General features: G+C 40.0%; 1 protein-coding gene across 1 annotated transcript in view; it reads right to left on the bottom strand.

Annotated features, from left to right (window-relative positions):
• The window catches only part of CLIC5 (chloride intracellular channel 5), a 135,929-nt gene that overhangs the window by 13,888 nt on the left and 100,735 nt on the right, over window positions 1-21,306 (bottom strand). The window contains exon 5 of the mRNA XM_044000908.1: window positions 4,212-4,396. Within this exon, the coding sequence (XP_043856843.1) occupies window positions 4,212-4,396 (185 nt within the window). The remainder of the gene's footprint in view (window positions 1-4,211; window positions 4,397-21,306) is intronic.

Consider the following 21,306-nt stretch of genomic DNA (forward strand, 5'->3'; position numbering starts at 1 on the left):
GGCAGTTAGGTGACTTTCCCAAGTCACATTGGTAGTAGCACTGGTAGGATTTCAACCCAGATCCTCTAATGATAAAAAAAAGTTGCCTTCCTTGCGGCTCCCCTGTAGGCCCAGATAAGAACTGCACCGATTTGGCTGCTTTGTTTCCTTGTCTGTTGAATGGACTCCCGGAGGGGTGAGCTACAAGTGTTTCAGACAACAAAAGTTCAAACCAGGTTTTTGCTGAGAGTTCGGGCCAGGTCCATTCAGTTTCCATGTATGAGGATGAACTTGAGGAGAGGCCAAGGGAGAGGGAATGTATGCACATGACTCTCTGACGTGCACAGGGATGTTTCTGCCTCATGTTCTGAATTTGCTTTTTCATATGAAAACAGTTAGCTCCCACAGCCCAGATTAAGTCTTGGCTCCAAAAGCCAAACTGGAGGCATGACTTGGCTGCCGCTTCCATCCTCCCTGCCTTGCAGAAGTTTGCCAGGTCTCTGGGATCTGATAAGTGGGATCAGCAGAAATCTAAGGAGACACAATATGCTGCCTGGCCTCTTTACCCCGCCATTGGCCATCCTATACCTGATCCCTCATTTCTGCACCACAGTGACTAATTGAGCTTCCCCAAGAAGGAAGTCCTAGAATAGACTCTGAGAGCTAGAACCCAACACATTTCCTTGCCCATCACAGGTATTCAACAAATGATCCCTCAGTTATAAAGTGAGGGCGTTGGATGAATGGATCAATCAACTTTGATTTCCTAATTTTATAGATAAGGGAAACTGAGACCCAGAGTGATCATCTGACATGCCTTAGGTCATAAAGCTAGTTAGTGGCAGAGACTTGGGCAAGAACCCAGATGGCCTGATTCTCTGTCCTGTCCTTTTCCTATCACCTTTCCCTGGCTGAGTGAATTGGACTGGAATTGTGGCTTTCCTAATGGGAACAAGTAACCCTCAAACAAACAAAAAAAAGATTTTAAAAAGATTTAAAAAAAATAAAGATAAAGAATGCTTAGGAGGGAGCAGCTAGGTGGTGAAGTTGATAAAGCACTAGCCCTGGAGTCAGGAGGACCTGTCTTCAAATCCGGCTTCAGACACTTGACCCTTACTAGCTGTATGACCCTGGGCAACTCACTTAACCCTCATTGCCCTGCTCCACCCCCCAAAAAAATTAAGAATGCTTAGGAAAGACAATGAAAGGCGTGCAGTCCATTGATGAAATATACTCTGGTTGGAACTACAGATGACCACTGGATCAGCCCCAAACAATTATTTTAATTCAAGTCAGAAAGTTGTGCAGGTTTTTCCAGCCCATATGGACATATGTGGTTCACTCATAATTTCTGGCTAGAAACTGTTGACTTCCTTCTGAGAGGATAATCAGTAAGACCCGAGTTCAAATCCAGCATTTAGACACTTACTAGCTGTGTGACCCTGGGCAAGTTATTTAATCTCTGTTCACCTGTTTTCTCATCTGTAAAATGGGGATAATAATAGCTCCTACCTGCCAGGGTTGTTGTGAGGCTCAAATAAGATAATAATCATAAATCATTTAGCATAGTACCTGTCACATAGGAGATTTTATATAAATATTAGCTATGATGGTGATGTTTAATAAATGTTTATTGACTAACTTACCTTCATGCCATGCTCCTACACTCTAGCCTCCACCTCTGACCTGGCACTCGTGCTCCTGCCCCTGTGCTCTGGGTGTCTAATTGACCACATCTCTCCTGCCCTAGAAACTCCTCCATCTTCTCCCCAGTGAGTCCCCTTCCTCTCCCCCACACACATATTCTTTCTACCTCTCAATAGAATAATGAAATCAACACTCTCTTTCTTAGAAAGGACATGAAATTAACTGCTTGATGAATTCTTGGGTCCAAAATACCCTCTCTTAACCAGGCCACTGTTTTTCTATGCAGAAGAACTGTGAGGAAAAAGCACATAGGGGAGGGGTGACTAGGAAAGGATGTTATGGTTTAGGTAGTCACGGAGATGGTAAGTAGAGCCATCGGAGAATAGATGAAGTGCTGGAAGACCCAGGTTCAAATCCAGCCTCAGGCACTTACTAGCTATGTGACCCTGGACAAGTCACCTAACCACTGTTTGTCTCAGTTTCCCCATCTACAATAGCATTTACCTCTCAGGGTTGTTGTGAGGATCAAATAAGTTAACATAAGTAAAGTTCCTTGAAAACCTTAAAGAGCTATTTAAATGTCAGCTATCATTATTTACAATCATTATCATTATTAATTGTGTGTCTTCTTCTATTAGGATGTAAGCTCTTTGAGGGCCAGGGTGGGCTTGCTCTTCATATTTGTATCCTGTGCTTAACACAGTGCCTGGTACACTGAAAGAGCTGACATTCTTTCATTCAATCATTTATTCACTGCAGGGCAGAAGGAAGTCATGAGACATACAAGCTGTTATATTTTCAGACAAACCACAACTCCCCCATCTTACACTTGTGAAGTTGTATTTGGGGACCAAATACAAGACTTTAAATTTATCCCTATTAAATTTCATCTTATTAGAGTCAGCTTTTTGCTCTGGCCTGGGCTACAAAATCCTTTTGGATCCTGACTCTGTCATCCAGTGCCTGAGCTGTCTCTCTCAGCTTGATATCATCTGCAGATTTGATGAGCACACCACCCACCCATGCTGTTATCTAAGTTACTGGGAAAAATATTAAATGCATCCCTGGGGGATTCTACTGGGCACCTCTTTCTGTATTGACATTAACCCCTCTTTGACTCCAGCCATCCAACCATTTCTGAATCTGACTGCATTATCTAATCCTTTAATATATCTCTCTATAAGCTATAGCTCTGAATCTAATTGTATTGTCTAATACATAAGTTGGACTTGGATTCAGGAAGACCTAGTTAAAATCTTGCTTCAGTGACCTTGGCCACTGTCTCAGTTTCTTCATTTATAAAATGGGGATGATAATAGTACCTACCTTGACGTGTTGCTGTGAGGACCAAATGACACAATATTCATAAAGAGCTTTGCAAACTTTCAGGGCTATGTGAAGCACTGGCTATTAGGAATAGTGTATTATACTTTCTCAAAAGCTTGCTAAAACCCAGATAAACTATATTTACAGTATTACTCTCATCTACTAGTTTAGTAATCCTGTCAAGAAAGGAAATGAGGTTAGTGTGGCATGTGACATGATCTTAATGAAACCATATTGATTCTCTGTAATCATTGCTTCCCTTTATAATATTTAGCAACGATCTCTTTAATAATATATCCTAGAATATTTCCAGAAAATGTCCAGAGAAGGGAAACTAGAATAGTGATGGGACCTGAACTCATGTTGCATTAGGAAGAACTGAAGAAACTAGGGAGATTTATTCATAGGAAAAGAGAACTTAGGGGGATATAATTCCTTTTTTCAATTTTTGAAGAGTTGTCTTTATAGAATCAATCAACCAACAAATATTTGTTAAATATCTGCTGTGTATTAGAGGTTGGATTAGGCTTTTGAGAATTATAAGGACAAAAAATGAAAAAAATTCTGGTGCTCCAGGATTAATACTCTAGCAAAGAAGACTTGCTCTGTATTGCTCCAGTGTGTGGAACAAAGAGCAAAGGGCAGGAGCTACTGAGAGGGAGATTTTGGCCCAGTATAAGGGCAAATTCTCTGGCAATTAAACCCATCCAACAATGGATAAGTTGCATTGTGAAATAGCAAACTCTCCATCACTAGAACTGTTCAAGCAGAGACTGTCATCAGGGCAATTGTAGAAAAGATTCTTGCACTGGGTGGGAGGTAGTTGGCCCAGCTGACCTTTACTGTCCCTTGCAACCCTTTAAGGGTTCAATATATGATAAAATGTTCAATCCCATGGTACAAATAATAAATTCAATGCTAGCAGGTAGGTCCCATAGCCTTCTGCACTACAAAAAATCAAGGGATGGGGAAAGAATTATGTGAAAAAATAACTGACACATAGCAAGGCTTGCCAAACACTTTACATAAATTTTCTTTCTCATTTGAGGTTCACAACAGTGAGAAACAATCTTCCTGCAGAGCCTGCATCAATAATACTTAGAAAAAGTGATGAAAAAGGTCCTATGCAGAAAGAAAAATACACCTTCCATGGATAAAGGAGTAAAAACTCACTCAAGGAAAATGGTAGCCCTGAACACCATTGGTAGTATTGGCTCTTACAGGACACCTGGCCAATGTCAGGAGGCTTTCTGCCTTACCTTGACTACGTGGAGTTTGGGCAGCAGATTGCAGTCAGCAAGGGTCAGCTCCTCACCATCCAGAAATTTGCGCCTAGATATCTTTTCATCATCTCCAAAAGTGTCAGCATCTATTTCCTCAGGCAGGGGTATGTTCAGGTAATCATCCAGTTTCTTCAATGCCTTTGTCAAGCCTCTTTCAAGACCTAGGAGGCAAGACCAAAAAAACAATTTTTTAAAAAAAATATAAAGGCTTTTGCCAACCCCTTGGGTAATGGTTATTGATTTACATGGCAACTATTTATTAAGTCCTTCCTAGGTGTGGACCTATTGATGAAGAAAGAGGGTTGAGGGAAGAGAGACAAAAACAGAGAAAGAGAGATGGAGGGAAGAAGGAAAGACACATACAGAGACAGAGAGATGGGGGGAGAGAGGGGAAGAGGAGAAATGGGGAAATGAGGAGAGGAGGGGAAGAGAGGGAGAGGAGGGAAGGAAGGGGAAGGGGAGAAAGGGGAGAGAGGGAGAGACAGAGACAGAAACAGAGACAGAGTTTCCCATAAGTCATGAATTTCAGTTAGACTCTTTGGTCCCAACACAACACACATACACACACATATAAATGAAGGCACACTTATGCATACATGTATATACACATATATGCATATACACACATTCATAGCCACAAAGAACTTTTAAAGTGAATAGGACCCAGAGAGATCACTTTCCCTCAGTCTTCCCATCTTAAAAATGGACATGATAACAACTTCATTCCAAAATGTGAGAAAAATTAATGTCATGCTTTCACCTTCTCCCAACAAAAATGCATAACAAATAAGGCACGTTGTATATCCAAGATATTATTTGTGTTATAAATGACCCCAACACTTTTTTTGTAATGAGAAACAATGGAGTTAAGAGGTAGATATAGAGGCTGGCCTTGGAGAGTGTCCCAGGCAACTCCCTAAGAGCACAAGTCTTACACCTACTTAGGTGGAAAGAGTTTTCACACTGGGAGCTCCCCTACCAATAAAATAGCAGGTCAGAGGGGGCTAAAAATTTCAATAAGATAAAAAGTTGATTGAGAGAACCATGGGATCTGGACATTTCATCCTTAAAACCCTAAAGCAGATGACCTTTTCCTATATTTCACATGTTATATATGGTAGGGGAATATTCATTTCAGGGTTCATATTCATAAAGTGAGTAACAGAGCTACTTTCAAAGACTTTCCCTAAAAGGTTTCCATAAGAGGATTTCCCTGACCTCCTGGAACAAAAAATAAAGCATTCAAATGATCAACCTCAAATGACTACCCTGCTGTGTAGCACCAATGGAAGAAAACAAAAAAACCCCAAAACAAAACAAAACCTGACTCTGAAGTCAAATGATCCATGTTCAAATCTCTCCTCTGTCACTTACTAGTTGTGTGACCTTGAAAAAGTCACTGATTCTCTCTGAGCCTCAGTTTCCTTATTTGGAAAATGAGGGGAATGTTTGATCCTACACTGCCACTGGATGTTCCAAATCAGAAATTCAGTGATACCGGAGGCTTAAATATTTCCAGGGTGATGTATTAGTGATGTATATTTTCAATTCAATTTGACAAACATTATTCAATATTTCCCTGGTGCAGAGCACTGTACTGGATGTGGTATGAAGATTACCTGTGTTTATATTATCCTTTCTGTTTATTCTGTGATTTATTTATTTGCTCCAAGAGAGTTGGAATTGTTCCAATCTTTATTTCTGATTTTCTAGCACCTAGGCACCATGGCTAGCACACAGAAGGTATCTAATAAATGCGTGTTGGTTGATTTCTTTACAACAGCACTGTGAGGTAGGAAGTACGGGTGTTATTATTTCTATTCTATAGATGAGGAAATCCAGAGAAGGTGAGTGATTTCTTCATGGTGACATGACAGACTCCAAGTCTAGTGTTCTTTATGCTGCACTGTCCTTTCTCTCTCTTTGCACTTAAATACAGGTATACTCTTATAAGATCATAGGTTTAAGGCTAGAAGGGACCTTAGAGGCCATCAAGTCCACCCCTTCTCATTTTATAGATGAGGAAACTGAGGCACAGAGATTGAGTAACTTGCCCACAGTCACACAATGAATAAGTATCTGAGGCAAGATTTGAACCTAGGTTTTCTTGACTTCAAGTCCAATGTTGTCTCCTCTATTCTACCTACTTTCCTCCTGCCAAAGTTGTTTCATAATAATGCAGGATCATAAGATTGAGATTTGGAGATAGAAGAGACCTTCCATTTAATCTAATCATGCTCTTTTTTTTTTTTTAGGGCAATGAGGGTTAAGTGTGTTGCCCAGGGTCACACAGCTAGTAAGTGCTAAGTGTCTGCGGCCGGATTTGAACTCAGGTACTCCTGAATCCAGGGCCAGTGCTTTATCTACTGCGCCACCTAGCTGCCCCCCATGCTCATTTTACAGATGGGAAAATTAAACCCCCAAAAAGGTTATTTAAGGTGTTCAAGGTCACACAGACAGTAGGATTCTAACTCATGTCCTCAGACTTCAAATCCAGTGCTCTTTCCATTGTACCATGCTGCCTCTCAAATCAATGATAGAGCCCCACTGGAATGATCCAGAAAGAAACTGGTTGATTTAACTATGGAACTAATTGACCCATATAATGTTACTTTACCTAATACTATATTTTCATGGAACCGATTAATGATATTAGGCAATACATGCCTGTCTTTGTCCTGTGTTCAGCCAGAAAAATGGCACAACCAGAGCAAAGAGCTACTCTGGTCATTGGCCAATGGAACCTTGTTGTCAACACTGCCCCAACTGCCCAGTTTCACCAGAGTTTGTGCAGAGCAGGAACCCATAAGCTAAGATGATTCAAGCCTGACCTTAATTCTAATAGGAGCAGAAAGGACATTTTTGGTTTTGGACCAGCTTTTCTCCTCCTGTCTCCCCTCCCTTTTTGTTGGCCATTCAACACATATACATGTTTTGTCTTCTTTTCAGAATGCTTTTGTTGGAAACAATGGAATGACACCAACTCTGGATAAATCAGTTGAATTCCTGTTGGAATGTTTGAAAACTGGCTGAAGGTTGGAGGTTGTTTCCCAATACTTCCCCCTCCCTTGTGCATCATTCATCCTTTCTGCTTCATCATCTGCTTTGTGTTTCCAGCATAAGGGGAAGGAAGGAGAGTCCAGGGATAGGCAGAAATGCCTGCATTCCCCTCTGTCACACAGTCTAGACTTCCATGGGTTTGTAAGCGTCTTTAAGAGCCATGGGAGAAGTGAATATTCATACAGCTTTATTGTATTTTCTTCCTGAAGCATTCATGTCTTATTTTTGTTTGTCTGCTAAGTCCCTCTGCTCCTTTTAGTCATGGGGACCAGGAAAAAGGAGAATAAAGGAGAGCTAATTGGCATCTGTCAGTTGTGGAAAATACTAAGGTTGATGTAAACCATTTGACTAATTTTTTGACTAGTTCTTGATTGAAACGTCTTTAAAAACACACATCCAGATCAAAAACTATATATTTGGAGTTGTAAGGGACCTCAGAGGCCATCTAGTCCAACCATTTATTTTACAGATAAGGAAATTGAGGCCCAGGCAGTTTAGGTGATTTGCCCAATGTCACAAAGGTAGCAGGTGACAAAAGCAAGTTTCAAACCTGGGTTCCTTAACCCCAAATCCAGGGCTCTTTCCACTGTCCCTTTTCTGTGGAAAAAAAAGAGTCCTCAAACAGAGAAGTCATGAGACCCAGGTTCTAATTCCACAGTCTACTACTGTGGGACTTGGAATCAGCAAGTTGTTTCATAGTTCTGTGACGCCATTCCAATATCATATTCCAGACAGAGCTATACTTTATGTGAACAAATATTTTTTTTTTCAGAAGAGCAGCAAGAAGGCCTTGGAGGAAAGGCCAAAGAAATACCAAATATTATTTTTTTATTTTTTTGCAGGGTAATGAGGATTAAGTGACTTGTCCAGGGTCACAAAGCTAGGAAGTGTCAAGTGTCTGAAGCCTGATTTGAACTCATGTCCTCCTGAATCCAGGATCGGTGCTTTATCCACTGTGCTACCTAGCTGCTCCCCCACCCCCCGGAAAATTATTTTAACAATAGTTCTCTGAGATCAACCAACCCAAATTGATCAGTTGCTCACTGTGTGCTAGACACTGAATATACAAATACAATGAACAAAGACTTATTAAATGCCTACTATGTGCTGGTCTCTATTGGAGGCACTTAAGGACACAAACACCCAAATAGAAGATCTTCAAGGGCAGGTATTGGGGATAGTGGAGAAGTATTTTATGCTTCTTATATAAGCATGTGCATCTCCCATCCATAGAAGTACATGGTCCATTTATGGAGCTCACAGGTTTTGAAGGGATATTATTTAGTAACCTTGTTTCTTAACTGGTATGATAGAGCACTGACATATGGAGTGAAGTTATCTTTGGTGGGTAGGATCATAAAATACTATGATTTTGGGATCCCAGAACAAATAGATTAAACAAATCTTGGAGTTAACTAGTCTAGTTCATTTTCTCAAGCCCATGTACCTACTTCAATAGGTAGATAATGGTTGGAGGAGGTAAGCATTATAGAGTAGAAAGGAAGAATGGCTGATGTGTGAGTGTGGGTGTTGAGAAATGGACCAATGACTTGTCTAAGACAGTGGTGTTACACTCAAATAGAAAAGGTGGTGACTAAACTGTAGAAAAAGATGCCTGAGACTATATATTAATTTAGAAAACCACATATTAACATTACCTATGCTCTATTGTATTTTTACTTATTTTGTTAAATCTCTCCCAATTACATTTTAATCTGGTTTGGACATCACTTGGAAGTGGTGGGTTGCAATGCAGTCCATGGACAGTGCGTTCAACACCTCAGATCTAAGAGCTTCTTTTTGAACCAGACCTATGAGAGCACTGAGTTGGGGAAACTCCTTATACCCATGTAAATCAGCACCTACTCTGCAATTTACTGAGAGCTGCCTGAGGAATTGAGAGTTTATGTGATTTGCTCACTGTCACACAGTCATCATGTGATAGAAGCAGCACCTGAACCCAGATCTTTATAACTCTGAGGCTCGATCTGCATGCACCACACCACATTGCCCAATGGATAGCCAGAGAAATGACAGCTCATGCAAAATGCTTTCCTCACAACAACCTTAAGTAAAGCAAATATAATGATATTCCTATTTCACAAATGAGGAAACTGAGGCTTATAGGGTGAAGTGACTCGTCCATGGTCACACTGCCATGTCATCAAAGACCCCAATCTTCTGACTTGAAGTCTCATGCATATGATGCCTCTGAGGAAGAGGGTATCTGTCTCTGTGTGTGTCTGTCTGTCTGTGTATCTGTGTGTGTCTGTCTGTCTGTGTCTCTGTGCGTGTCTGTCTGTCTGTGTCTCTGTGCGTGTCTGTCTGTCTGTGTCTCTGTGCGTGTCTGTCTGTCTGTGTCTCTGTGCGTGTCTGTCTGTCTGTGTCTCTGTGCGTGTCTGTCTCTCTCATGTACTTAAGGCATACAACAGACTTAAAAGCTATGGTCTGGTCTGGAGACACAACAATGAAGGGGGGATCAACAGCACAGAATTCTGCTTCCTGTCTGATTGTCTTCTGTCAGTCTCATTCATTTCTCTGTTCCTTAGAATCACTTCAGTAAGAAGAGGGACAGCGAATATGGAGAGGCATCACAAAACACAAACAAATCCCTCCGTCTCCACACCCTGGAAAGCCAACAAGCTTATCTGACAAGTGCTGCCTGCATTCAGATGGCCCTTGCCAAGAGATTTGAGTTTTTTTCTCCTACCTTCCATCTCAGACCATTAGTTCTGTCCCAATCTGGCAGCCTAAGAATTCCATTACCTATTTAAGCCTAGGTCATGACAACAGCAGTGTATGCTGTACTTTCCATTTCGGCAAATGTGAGGGGCATATGATCGAAACCAGAGAGGCAAGAAGGCTTTGAAAACGTCCAAACAAGGCGGCTTAGATTCTTTCTGTCTTTGCGATCTGAAACCTCCCCCAACCCCAATGGCTTCCTTTGAGCGGCAGGCTGGGTAATTGTCCTGGCATGGGAAGCTAAAGTGGGTGGGGGGCGGGGGAAGGGTTCCTAGGGTATCCAGAGAACTGTGATTCACCAATAGCTCAGGTTATTGACTAATAATACCTGTTTCTCTACTCCATCTCCTCATTCCTATAAAGATTTATCCTGTACCACACACAAACACACTGGGTGAAATATGTAATGAGGAAACAAGGGGAATAGTTCATAAATATTCTTAGCCATATGCAAACAATCTCAAATTTATTCCCCCTTCTTTTTTTTTTTAAAGAGAAGGGGAAAAACCCACCCATTCCCTGATCACTTCCAGATTCATTGAGGTTGATATTACATAAGACCCAATATTGTTTTCTCATCGTAGAGAAATGATGATTTGGAAACAGCAATTTGAGCTAAGAAAATAATATACTCTTACCAGGGCACAGAGTCTGAATGGAGACTGGGAAGCCAAGTTTTAAAACAGAGCCTCCAACACAGCAGAGCTCAGAATTTCCTTCCTTTCTTTTTCTCCCCCTTTCTTTTCTCCTTTTTTCTCCTTCTTTCCTTTCCTTTCTTTCTTTCCCTATAGTCATTAACTACAAAAAGTGGTACTGTCTAGCAGTTCACTAGCAAACTATATTACTCCTATGCCCAATCAAAATTTGCTTGAAAATGTGACCTTTAAAACCCATGGAACTCCTACAATCTTCATTTTCATGAGCAACCCTTCTCTGACACACAAATATGTAGAAGCAAGAAGCAAGGAGGGAACCTCTCTGGCTACAGTAATGGAGTTAGCTGCTTTGGGAAAGCTGATGGTTAAATTTTTAGAAAATGAACCTTTACACCTTGAAAATGAACAAACTACAGAAGCAAGGCTTGACATATTGTTTTGTTGATTGTCTAGACTCAAGAAAGCAATGGAGAAAATATGAAGAATGCAATGCAGATTAAACTTAAAAGTGAGTTGTGCCTATATTTGGAAAGCCAGTTGTTAAATATTTACAAGCATAACACCCAGTTGGTGTCTATTAAACTTGAATATGCTAATTTTGAAAAGCAGTTGTCTAGTCTAATGGGGAGAATGCTGATGTTGGAATAGAAAAATCTAGGTTCAAATTCCACTTCTAAAACTAACTATCTGCATGCATGGGCAACTAACTGCTTACCCTCTCTGGGTCCATATTAATAACATTATGAAAATATGAACGACATACTTTATGGTAGGGTTTAGTTATAATATATTCTTAACATTATGGTAAAATGACATTGTTAGAGGGCAATGTCATATGAGAAATACAGACATTTTGGGACCATATAGAACCAAATATAGTTGACTGAATTTTTCACTTTGCATCTGCTGTTTATGATCATACAGACTCAGCTGGAATGTGCAAAAATAGTAAGAAAAGAAACAGGTGACAGATGGAAGCTTTGCACAGAGGCAGTGGGGCCTTGTGGGTCTGAAGTCAGGAAGACTTTGAATTTCACTTTGAGTCTGAATCCCACTTATGAGACTTATTAGCTATGTGACTACTAGTTGTATGGACAAGTCACTGTTTCTTTATATGTAAAGTGCGGATAACAACAGCATTTATCTCACAAAATAAAATAATCCATGTGGAGCAAGGGCTCTTGATGTTGGATTTTTTTTTGGGGGGGGGTTGCCCTGGTGGACCCTTTTGGCAGTCTGGTAAAATCTATGAACTCCTTCTTAGGATGATGGTTGTTTTTTGTTTTAAATACACAAAATACATGGGATTAGAAAAGATCAAAGTACAATTATTAAAAAAATATCTTAAGTTAATGGATCCCACATTAACAACACCTGGATTGTAGAATTTGCAAAGTTTAAAGTGATAGATGAAGGTGAGCTATTATTATGTTTTTCGAGATCTGGTTTGGTCTTTGTTAAAAGACTTGAATCAGAAACCGTTGAGGTTGTTTTTCACAGGGTATCATCAATATCTACTATTTCTTTTAAAGGGATGTGCAGGAGCTGCCACACCTTGTTGATTTTTGATAGGAAAAACAAATATTAGTACTCCAATGGATCTGATTAGTGTGGGCAAGCTTTCCTATCATGGGGGATTCTTGTACATATCTTCCCATAAATCTACTGGGGAGGTAGAGGGGGGAACCCCCTTCACTGGGGCCTGTCCTTGTGTTCTCCACTCATTATGTACATAACAATTTAGCAAATGGTGTGTCCATTGCTGATCCCTCCCCCTTGCTATGTGCCCATTTTTTCCCCCTGGTAATACATTTTCCTGATACTATCCTTTGTCTGTCTTAGCAGAATACCATAGGAAGGACCTAGGCAAAAATCACAAAATCATCTTCCCTGGCACCAAGTCAACCATTTCAGGTGCTCACTCTACACATCTGCATTTCCCACCCAATAGTATCTGGTATCCTCAAACTCTACTTGAGAAAAATCTTCTCTTATTCCCTTCTTTCATACTGAATTGGAAATAACTAATAATACCAGTTTTGATATGGGGTATTAAACAAGGTGTCACAAAAGTCTTAGATGTATTTTAAGTTTTAAAATAAAAAAAATGGCACTGAAATTTTTGGGATACCTTGTACAGGCTACCAAACTATAATTCAATACAAATATTATTATCCCCATGTTAGAGATAAGGAAAGTAAGTCTCAGGGACTTGGGATGACCTGCCCTTCATCAAAGTCATAGCACTATGGAAGTGGTAAGTAAGCTCAGTTGAGAATGTGAGATAGAATTGTAGTTATCAGGTAAGGGGGTGGGGTGAGAAAGAATAAGAACTTCTCTCATACCTTTTGAGCAGTCATCAATTTCAGCTTTATGGCTAAGGTAGTAAGTAACTAACATTTGTATCTGGGAAGGCAGTGACATTCAGGATGAACTTGGTTTCTATCATTAGCCCCTGAGAAGGAGAGAGAAGGGAAGAAGAAGTAAAAGAAAAGGAAAAAGAGAGAGGGGCAGAGGGGCAGAGGGGCAGCTAAGTGGTGCGGTAGATAGAGCACCGGCCCTGGAGTCAGGAGGATTTGAGTTCAAATCTGGCCTCAGACACTTAACACTTACTAGATGTGTGACCCTGGGCAAGTCGCTTAACCCCAAATGCCTCACCAAAAAAGAGAGACAGACACAGAGACAGAGACAGAGAAAGAGAGAAGAAAAAGGTTGAGAGACAGAGTAACAGAGATATGCTGGAGGCAAAAGGTCAGTGCCTCAACTGAAACTTATCTGAACATCCCCAAGACCTTTCTGGTCCAAGGAGCAGGCTGGACAGCTCACAGAATAAATCTCTTTCATGCATTTTCCAACACTTCCGTGATCCAAGCCTGGCTGGAATAATTTCAGAGGGTTTGGCATCCTCCTTTCTCTCAGGCTGCATGGCTGGGCCCAATTTTCTTGGTCAGCTGTTCTAGAGAATCCTTCTTCAGCAGACAGAGGAAAATTGAACTTGGGTTCACAGCCAGAGAGGGCAATGCTGTCAAATTGACACTGGCTGTGAAAAGCTCGGAGAATCCCATTTCTGAGGATACGCCTGGGCCTCCGTTTCTAAATCTTCATGACAAAAAGAGGGACTGGAGTGGGGAAAGCCACATCAAGTTTACCAGAAAACAAAATGGACTGGCAACATAACCAAATCCTCTCATTCAACCATGTAGGTTAGGTCAGAGAAAAGTTTACTGTGCACACCGAAACAAGCTTGTTGTTCGTGGTGGTGGTGGTTGTTTTTAGTTTTGGGGGGGTTTTAAGAAGGGATTTCTGCATGAGCTGGGAGGTTAACCTAGGTGACCTCTAGGTTTCAGAGGACTTTCAGCTCTAAGATTCTATGAAAAAAACTCGGTGTTAAGTAGACAGGATTACAGGCATGAAATCTCTGTTAGATTGAGTATAGGTCAGGGGCTTCTTTTCTCCTTTGAGGGTAGCAACAGGGAATGGGGAAGACAGAGGACAGGGGAACTTTCTCCGGATTTCTGTGGGTTCAGGAACCCTGTCTTCCAAAAGAGATTGCCACGGACATAACCTGGCTGAAATAGGACTATTTATCTCCCTTCCTTCAATCCCTTAGGAGGATAGGGACTGGCTCAGTTTTATAATTGTTTCCCCAGGGCCTAGCTCAGTGCTAGACATACAGCAGGTATTCAATAAGTGCTTCTTGATTAAATAAATAAATAAAAATCAGTGTCAATTTTTTTGCGAGGGGTGAGGCAATTGGGGTTAAGTGATTTGCCCAGGGTCACAGGGCTAGTAAGTGTCAAGTGTCTGAGGCCGGATTTGAACTCAGGTTCTCCTGAATGCAGGGCTGGTGCTTTATCCACTGCACCACCTAGCTGCCCCGACATTGTTTTTTAAAGGGATCATATTTCTTGTCAGGGAGTCTATACAAATCAATAGGATAGTCTCAGCAATAAAAAGAACAATGAATTTGGAGTCAGAGGATCTGCTATTGAATCCTAGCTCTAATTCAGAATGACAGTTGGCAAGAGAATAGGATTTGAGTTAGAAGACCTGGTAAAAATCCTGCCTTCATCCTGTACCTCCTATGTGACATTGAGCAAGTCACTGAACCTCATTGAGTCTCAGTGGCCCCAACTGCCAAATGAGGTGGTTGAATGGGATGGCCCAAGAGGTCTAAATTTGTCACCTTATTATCCTAAGCAAATCACTTCTCCTTGCTAGAGCTCAGATCCTTCATCTAGAAAATGAGGGGTTTGGGTTGAATAACCTCGAGTTCTAAATCCAGGTGTCCAGGGTCACTATATTTAAACCAAAGAAATAATAAAAAACATCAGCTTTGGACAATTATTTGGCTGTCCTAAGGCAAGTTGGGGGTAAAATACCAAACTAAAAAAGTGAATTACAGTATTTACAATGACTACAGCTTGCCTTTCATGCAATAAATATAAAATGTATACATATCCACAAACACCTATCAATCAATAAATGAACATTTATTAAGATCCTACTATGTGCCAAACACTATACTAAGGACTGGGGATACAAAAAGAGTCAAAAGTCAAGGAGATTACAATCTAATGGAAAGAAGATGATAGATAGATAGATAGATAGATAGATAGATAGATAGATAGAAAGACAGACAGACAAATATATTTGTGTGTATAGGTGTGTGCATATATTATACTATGCATACACGTATAAAAATATTGTATATGTGTGCATCTGTATTCACAAAAAAACACATATAAGACTGAAGGGAGAGAAAAGATAATACACACAACTACAGAATCAAGTCATTTTCTCAATCTCCTAAAAGCCACATTTAAAAGAAAAATTGATCACTTTGGGAATTGAATGTAAGTTTCCCTTTGTTTTTATACAGACGGAAGGCCCCCAACATGTTTATTTATCAGTAGAAAAAAAGAAAAGAAAAGAGAGCAAGGAGAAATTAAGCAAGCCAGCGAGGGAAAAAAGTAAGGAGAGCAAAAAGAGCCAGCAGCTATGAATGGAGGGGGCAAGTCAAGCACTAGGCTTGAACGTGTTCCTTATTAGCATGACCAATTCCTGCTTCAGCGGTGGGGTGGTGGCGACCCCTACTGGCCTTGCTCTAGCAAAGCACCTGTTTTTGAATCCTGCTCCTGTGCAGCCAAGAGAGGTTAGGGAGACGGGGAGAAGGGGAATGTGTGTTTCCTATTAGGCTTTCCAGAAACTCATAAATGGTTGTAAACCCCATTGTGCTAATAGAAAGAGCGACATAAATGCTGACTAAAGTTATTAGTCCTGGTCGTAGTTTATACGGCACACTGAATTAGGCTGAAAACAGCTAAGTTTTTTATGGTTATTTTATAACAGGTTATTATTATTCATTAAGCCATAGGTTGGACTTAATTTGGATGTTCGTGTAATACCAGCAAGGAAGAAGAAGGAAAAAAAAGAAAGAAAAACCAGAGACTTCGACTTCCCTGGGTCATGTACTCAATGTTTAATGATTAAGAGGTTCTACCTCCTTGCTCCCCTAAAATAACAGCTACAGATATAAAGCTCTCTCCCATTTTACGGATGAGAAAACTTAGGCCCAAAGAGATGACAGGACTCAACTCAAGGTCACTCATGTGAACAGTGGCATAGCTGGGATGTAAGCTCAGGTCTATTATTTCTAGCACCAGAATTCTTTCCATTGAACCAAATGGCCTTCCCCCACCCCCATCCCTCTGCCATGTTTTACTTTACCTATCTTTTTGTTTTCTTCTGGTAATGTTCATTGTGACTATCAGAAGGATTCTTTGTAAGAAAAAATAAGGCTGGTAGGAAGTCAGACCCTGATCTATGATTTTCCCAATGTAAACAATCCCTGATCCTTGTCAATTTTTCACCTTGGTCATTCTGAGACTGTCCTTTGAACCTCTTTCCATTTTTTGTATTTTTACTTATTTTGTTAAATATTTCCCAATTACATTTTTTAATTGACACCCATCTTTTTTAAAATTTGAGCTCCAAATTCTCTCCTACCCTTTCTACACCCATTGATCATTGATTGAGGAGGCAAGCAACACGATACCAATTATACATGTGAAGTCATGTAAAGTATAGTCTTCCCATTTTTTGAAGGGAAAGGAAAACATATTTGTTCAGTGCCTACTGTGTGCTGAGCATTGTGCCAAATACCTTACAAATATCTCATTTGATGCTCACAACAATTCTGTGAAGTATGTGTTATTATTATTCTCAATTTAATAGATGAGGAAAACTGAGATGGAGACCATTAAGTGACTTGCATACAGTTATTAGTATCTGAGGCTGAATTTGAACTCAGGCCTTGTTGATTCAAGGCCCAGTTCTCAATCCACTGGGTCACCTAGTTGCCTAGTTCTTGACCTCTTAATCTCATCATGGGACCTATGCTCTTAACCTAGGGCTAAATTGGGGACATATATAGAGTAGTCCTTTGTAATTAGATTAGTTAGGTGTAGTACTAGTGTTAGAACAGAGAACTTGGTGTTCAAATACACACTGCTGCTTACTACCTGTGTTAGTTGGGTAAAATGGGGTAAAACTCTGCTTCAATTTCCTCACCTGTCAAATGAGTTGGAGAAGGAAATGGTAATCTACTCCAGCATTTTTGCCAAGAAAATCCCAAATGAGGTCACAAGGAGTGAGACATGATTGAAACAACTCAACAACAACAACAAATTGGGTTAACTCTCTGAGTTTCGGTTTCTGTAACTGTAAGATAAAGAGGTTAGAGTACAAGAACTCTCAAAAGTGCCTTCCATATCTAAATCTATGAGCCTGTGACAATTTATGTTACTTCTACTCCTGTTTAAGAACCCTTTGCTCACCACTTCCTCTCATTTTATGTTCCTTTTTTCCTTCAGATTATTCCCCTTTATTTTGTATTTCTTTGACTGTGTTGTCATGGAGGAAAAACTCCTTAAGAATATGGACCATTTCTTTTGGTTTGTGTTATCCCAAGAAGTTGCCTGAAGAGCACTGAGATGTTAGTGACTTGCCCATAGCCCCACAGTATATCTCAAAGGCAGCATTTGAGGCTGGGATACTCTATAGTCACTATAAGATGCTTGCATAAAGGGAATGGGGGGAGTCGCCAGTGCCCAGAACAATGTTCCAATGTAGATGTTTTTGGTTTTTTTGGTTTGTTTGGTTTTTTTTTTTTTTTTTGGTGAGGCAATTGGGGTTAAGTGACTTGCCCAGGGTCACACAGCTAGTAAGTGTCAAGTGTCTGAGGCCAGATTTGAACTCAGGTACTCCTGAATCCAGGGCCGGTGCTTTATCCACTGCGCCATCTAGCTGCCCCCAATGTAGATGTTTAATAAATGTTTGTTGAATTTAGCTTAAATTCATACTTTGTCCTTACAATGGTACATGAATTTAAATATGCTACTGATAACAATTAGAAGGCCAATAATAACAGCAATAACAAAAATAGTACAAAAAGGCTAGTAAATTCTTAAGCTAGTTGTTATTGTTCAGTCCTTTCAGTCACATCTGACTCTTTGTGATGATATTTGGGGATTTCTTGGCAAAGAGACTAGAGTGCTTTGCCATTTCCTTCTCCAGCTCATTTTACAGATGAGGGAACTGAGGTAAACAGGGTTAAGTGACTTGCCCAAGGTCACACAGATTTGAACTCAGAAGGAGGGGTCTTCCTGGCTCCAGGCCTGGCACTCTATACACTAAACCACCTAACTGCCCTAATTCTGAAGCAGCAGCAATTTTTTATAAAAGATATCTTTGTCTGATTATTTGATTACTTACTACCTGTATTGCTAAACAAATCATTTAACTTCTCTTGGCCTCAATTTCTTTATGTGTAAAACAAGAGGACTAGATGATCTCTAAGGTCCCTTCTGGCTCATGGGATGTCGAATTATGTTAATACTAATGATTTCACGTTGGTCTTTTGTTCAGACATTTTCCTATTCTGTAAGAATTCACTTGGAGCTAAAAGTGAACTCTATATAATTTTCCTTAAAGGTATATATCTATACAACACGAGTAAATGTTTACAGTATTGCAAAATTTGTTGAGGAAACAGTTTATGTTGATGATCTTGACTTCATGGGCCAAACATTTGATTCATTCCCTCACTAGTTCCATCTATTTCCCTGACCCAGAGAGAATGGTATAAAGTGGTTTCTTGAAGGTTTGCCAATTATCAGAAAAAGGGTATCCTGCCTGTCTGCCCCAGGGTCTCTTCCTCTAGTGCCCACCTAAGATCTTTTCCCCACTTTGTTCCCATCTAAAATCAGCTCAGAGGCAACTTCTGTGGGCAAGAATGAGCACAAAAGGTACCCGGATCAGGCAATATGAAATGTCCCATCAAATCCTGATGAGGGTGGGCCAATGGGCCAGGAAAAGAGTTTCACCTAGAGTTTTGCTGGCCACAGTGTGCTGGGAGCTTTCTATGTTTAACTAATTATTCTTGCTAGCTAGGTGCTAAGTTCAGTTGTTTCTATTTACTGAAAGGTTGCAAAGTGTTCCCTTCTAAATCTAGGCACCCTGAGGAAAAGCTTCCATAAAGACTGCACTGTATCTGCTCTTTGCAATGTGAAACAGAAAACTGAAAGTAGGCAAGGGGAGGTCAGGTGAACTGTTAAGTGAGGAAATTTATCTTTGGTGACTCTATACCTTTTACAATGAACCAGAAAACACCATTTCTCGAGGACTGTGGTATTATCATACTGAAGGGTTGGTGATTGTATTTCTCAATTTTCTCAAACTTAATATTCCATACATCCCTGGTTCTCTGCACAATGTCAAAAGATCTAGGAGGAAGTTTTAAAGCTAATGATGTTTTCCCTCTAAAATATTAAATTTGTTGTTGTTCAGTAATTTTTAAGTCACATCTAGCTCTTCGTGACCCCGTTTGTGTTTTATTTTGTTTTGTTTTGCTTTTTGGCAAAGAACCAAAGTGGTTTGCCATTTCCTTAGCTCTAGCTCATTTGACAGAAGAGGAAAATAGGGTAAACAAGATTAAGTGACTTGCCCAGGGTCACACAGCTCATAGGTATCTGAGGCCAGATTTGAACTACAGTAGATGAGTCTTCCTGACTCAGGACCTGGAGCTCTATCCACTGTGCCACCTGGCTGCCCAGTAACATATTAAATAATTTCATATAAAAATGTGCAACTTTGGTATATGAAAAAACTCTGCTGTTTTCTCTGTTTTGCTCCAAAATTTACCCCTACATACTCTCATATAGTATAGGTATGTTGGGTAGGGGAGGTATTACAAGTCCTCCCCTTCTCAGACTTCTGAGACCAGAATTTACAGGTTCCATTGATATATTTCAAGTACCAAGGCATTCTATAGGAAAATTAGCTTGGTGAATGCTAATGTAGATAATGGCATAGGTATCAGTGAAGAAGTGTCTGTTAGAGAACTGAAGAGTCACAATCCCCTCATAGTTAGGATAGACATTATACTAGACACGAGAGACATACTTGGGCATAAGACTTTCCAATCTGCAAGCCACTGAATGTTGCACAACTGGTATTCCTAGAGTGAATAATGGTCTCCCCTTCCTACTTCTGCCAGGGAAAACCTAAGAATTGGGGCAGCTAAGTAGTTTAGTCGATAGAACCCTGGATTGCAGTCAAGAAGACTTGAGTTCAAATCCTGCCATAGATACTTACTAGTTTGTGATCCTGGGCAAGTCACTTAACCTATCTCATTCTTATTTTTCTCACCTGTAAAATGGGGATAATAATAATAAGTACTCCACTGGATTCTTGTGAGATTTAGATATATAAATAACATAGGAAAAATACTTTGCAAACCTTAAAATTATATATGTATACAGCTACATACATATACCCATACATATATACATAGATATGCATATGTGAGTATGTGCATGTCTATAGGCATATAAATGCTAGCCATCTTTACTATGAGTCATGCAAAGAGTAAAAGATAAACAAATGAAAGGAATGCCCCATGCAATTTATCCATGCAAAGGCACTTTTTATATATTTAAACTAATTTGTTTATTGTTTCTAAAAGGAAGCAATTATTGAAGAGGTCATGAAACCCTGCTTTCCAACTTGGAATTCCATCCTGGTCACAGATAGAACCTTGAAAATCCCAAAATAAAGCTGGAGAAAACCAGAGAATCAACTAAAATAATGCAAGTGAGAAAGGTGGGCTACAAAAGTTGGGACTCTGATGTAAAGATAAAGAAGAATTCAAGGAAATATGGTATATGTTTATAAAATCAGAGAAGATATGTGTAGACCAAGCATGGGCTTGTTTGCCAAATCTCAGTGGACCTGAGGCTCCCCCCATTCCTATCCCCCCACCATGAAGCCTGGAAAAAGAGAATTTATAGAATAAACCAAAAAAGGAAGTAGTATTTTATACAGTGGGTAGTGAGCATATGGAACTCCTTAGTCAAAGAGGTAATAGAGGCTGAAAATATAAATAAGTGCAAGTAGGATTTAGATGAATTCATATAAGGTAGATCCACAAGAAGTTATCAAGGAAAATTAGAGACATTTCGCATGATTCTTCAGTTTCTAAAGTCCCCACCATGGAAGGTGACCAGCCATGATGCTTTCCTACAAGATCCCCCCTTAGTATCCATTTTACA

The sequence above is a fragment of the Dromiciops gliroides genome, chromosome 4 (assembly GCF_019393635.1).
Source record: "Dromiciops gliroides isolate mDroGli1 chromosome 4, mDroGli1.pri, whole genome shotgun sequence".
Classification (NCBI taxonomy): Eukaryota; Metazoa; Chordata; class Mammalia; order Microbiotheria; family Microbiotheriidae; genus Dromiciops; species Dromiciops gliroides.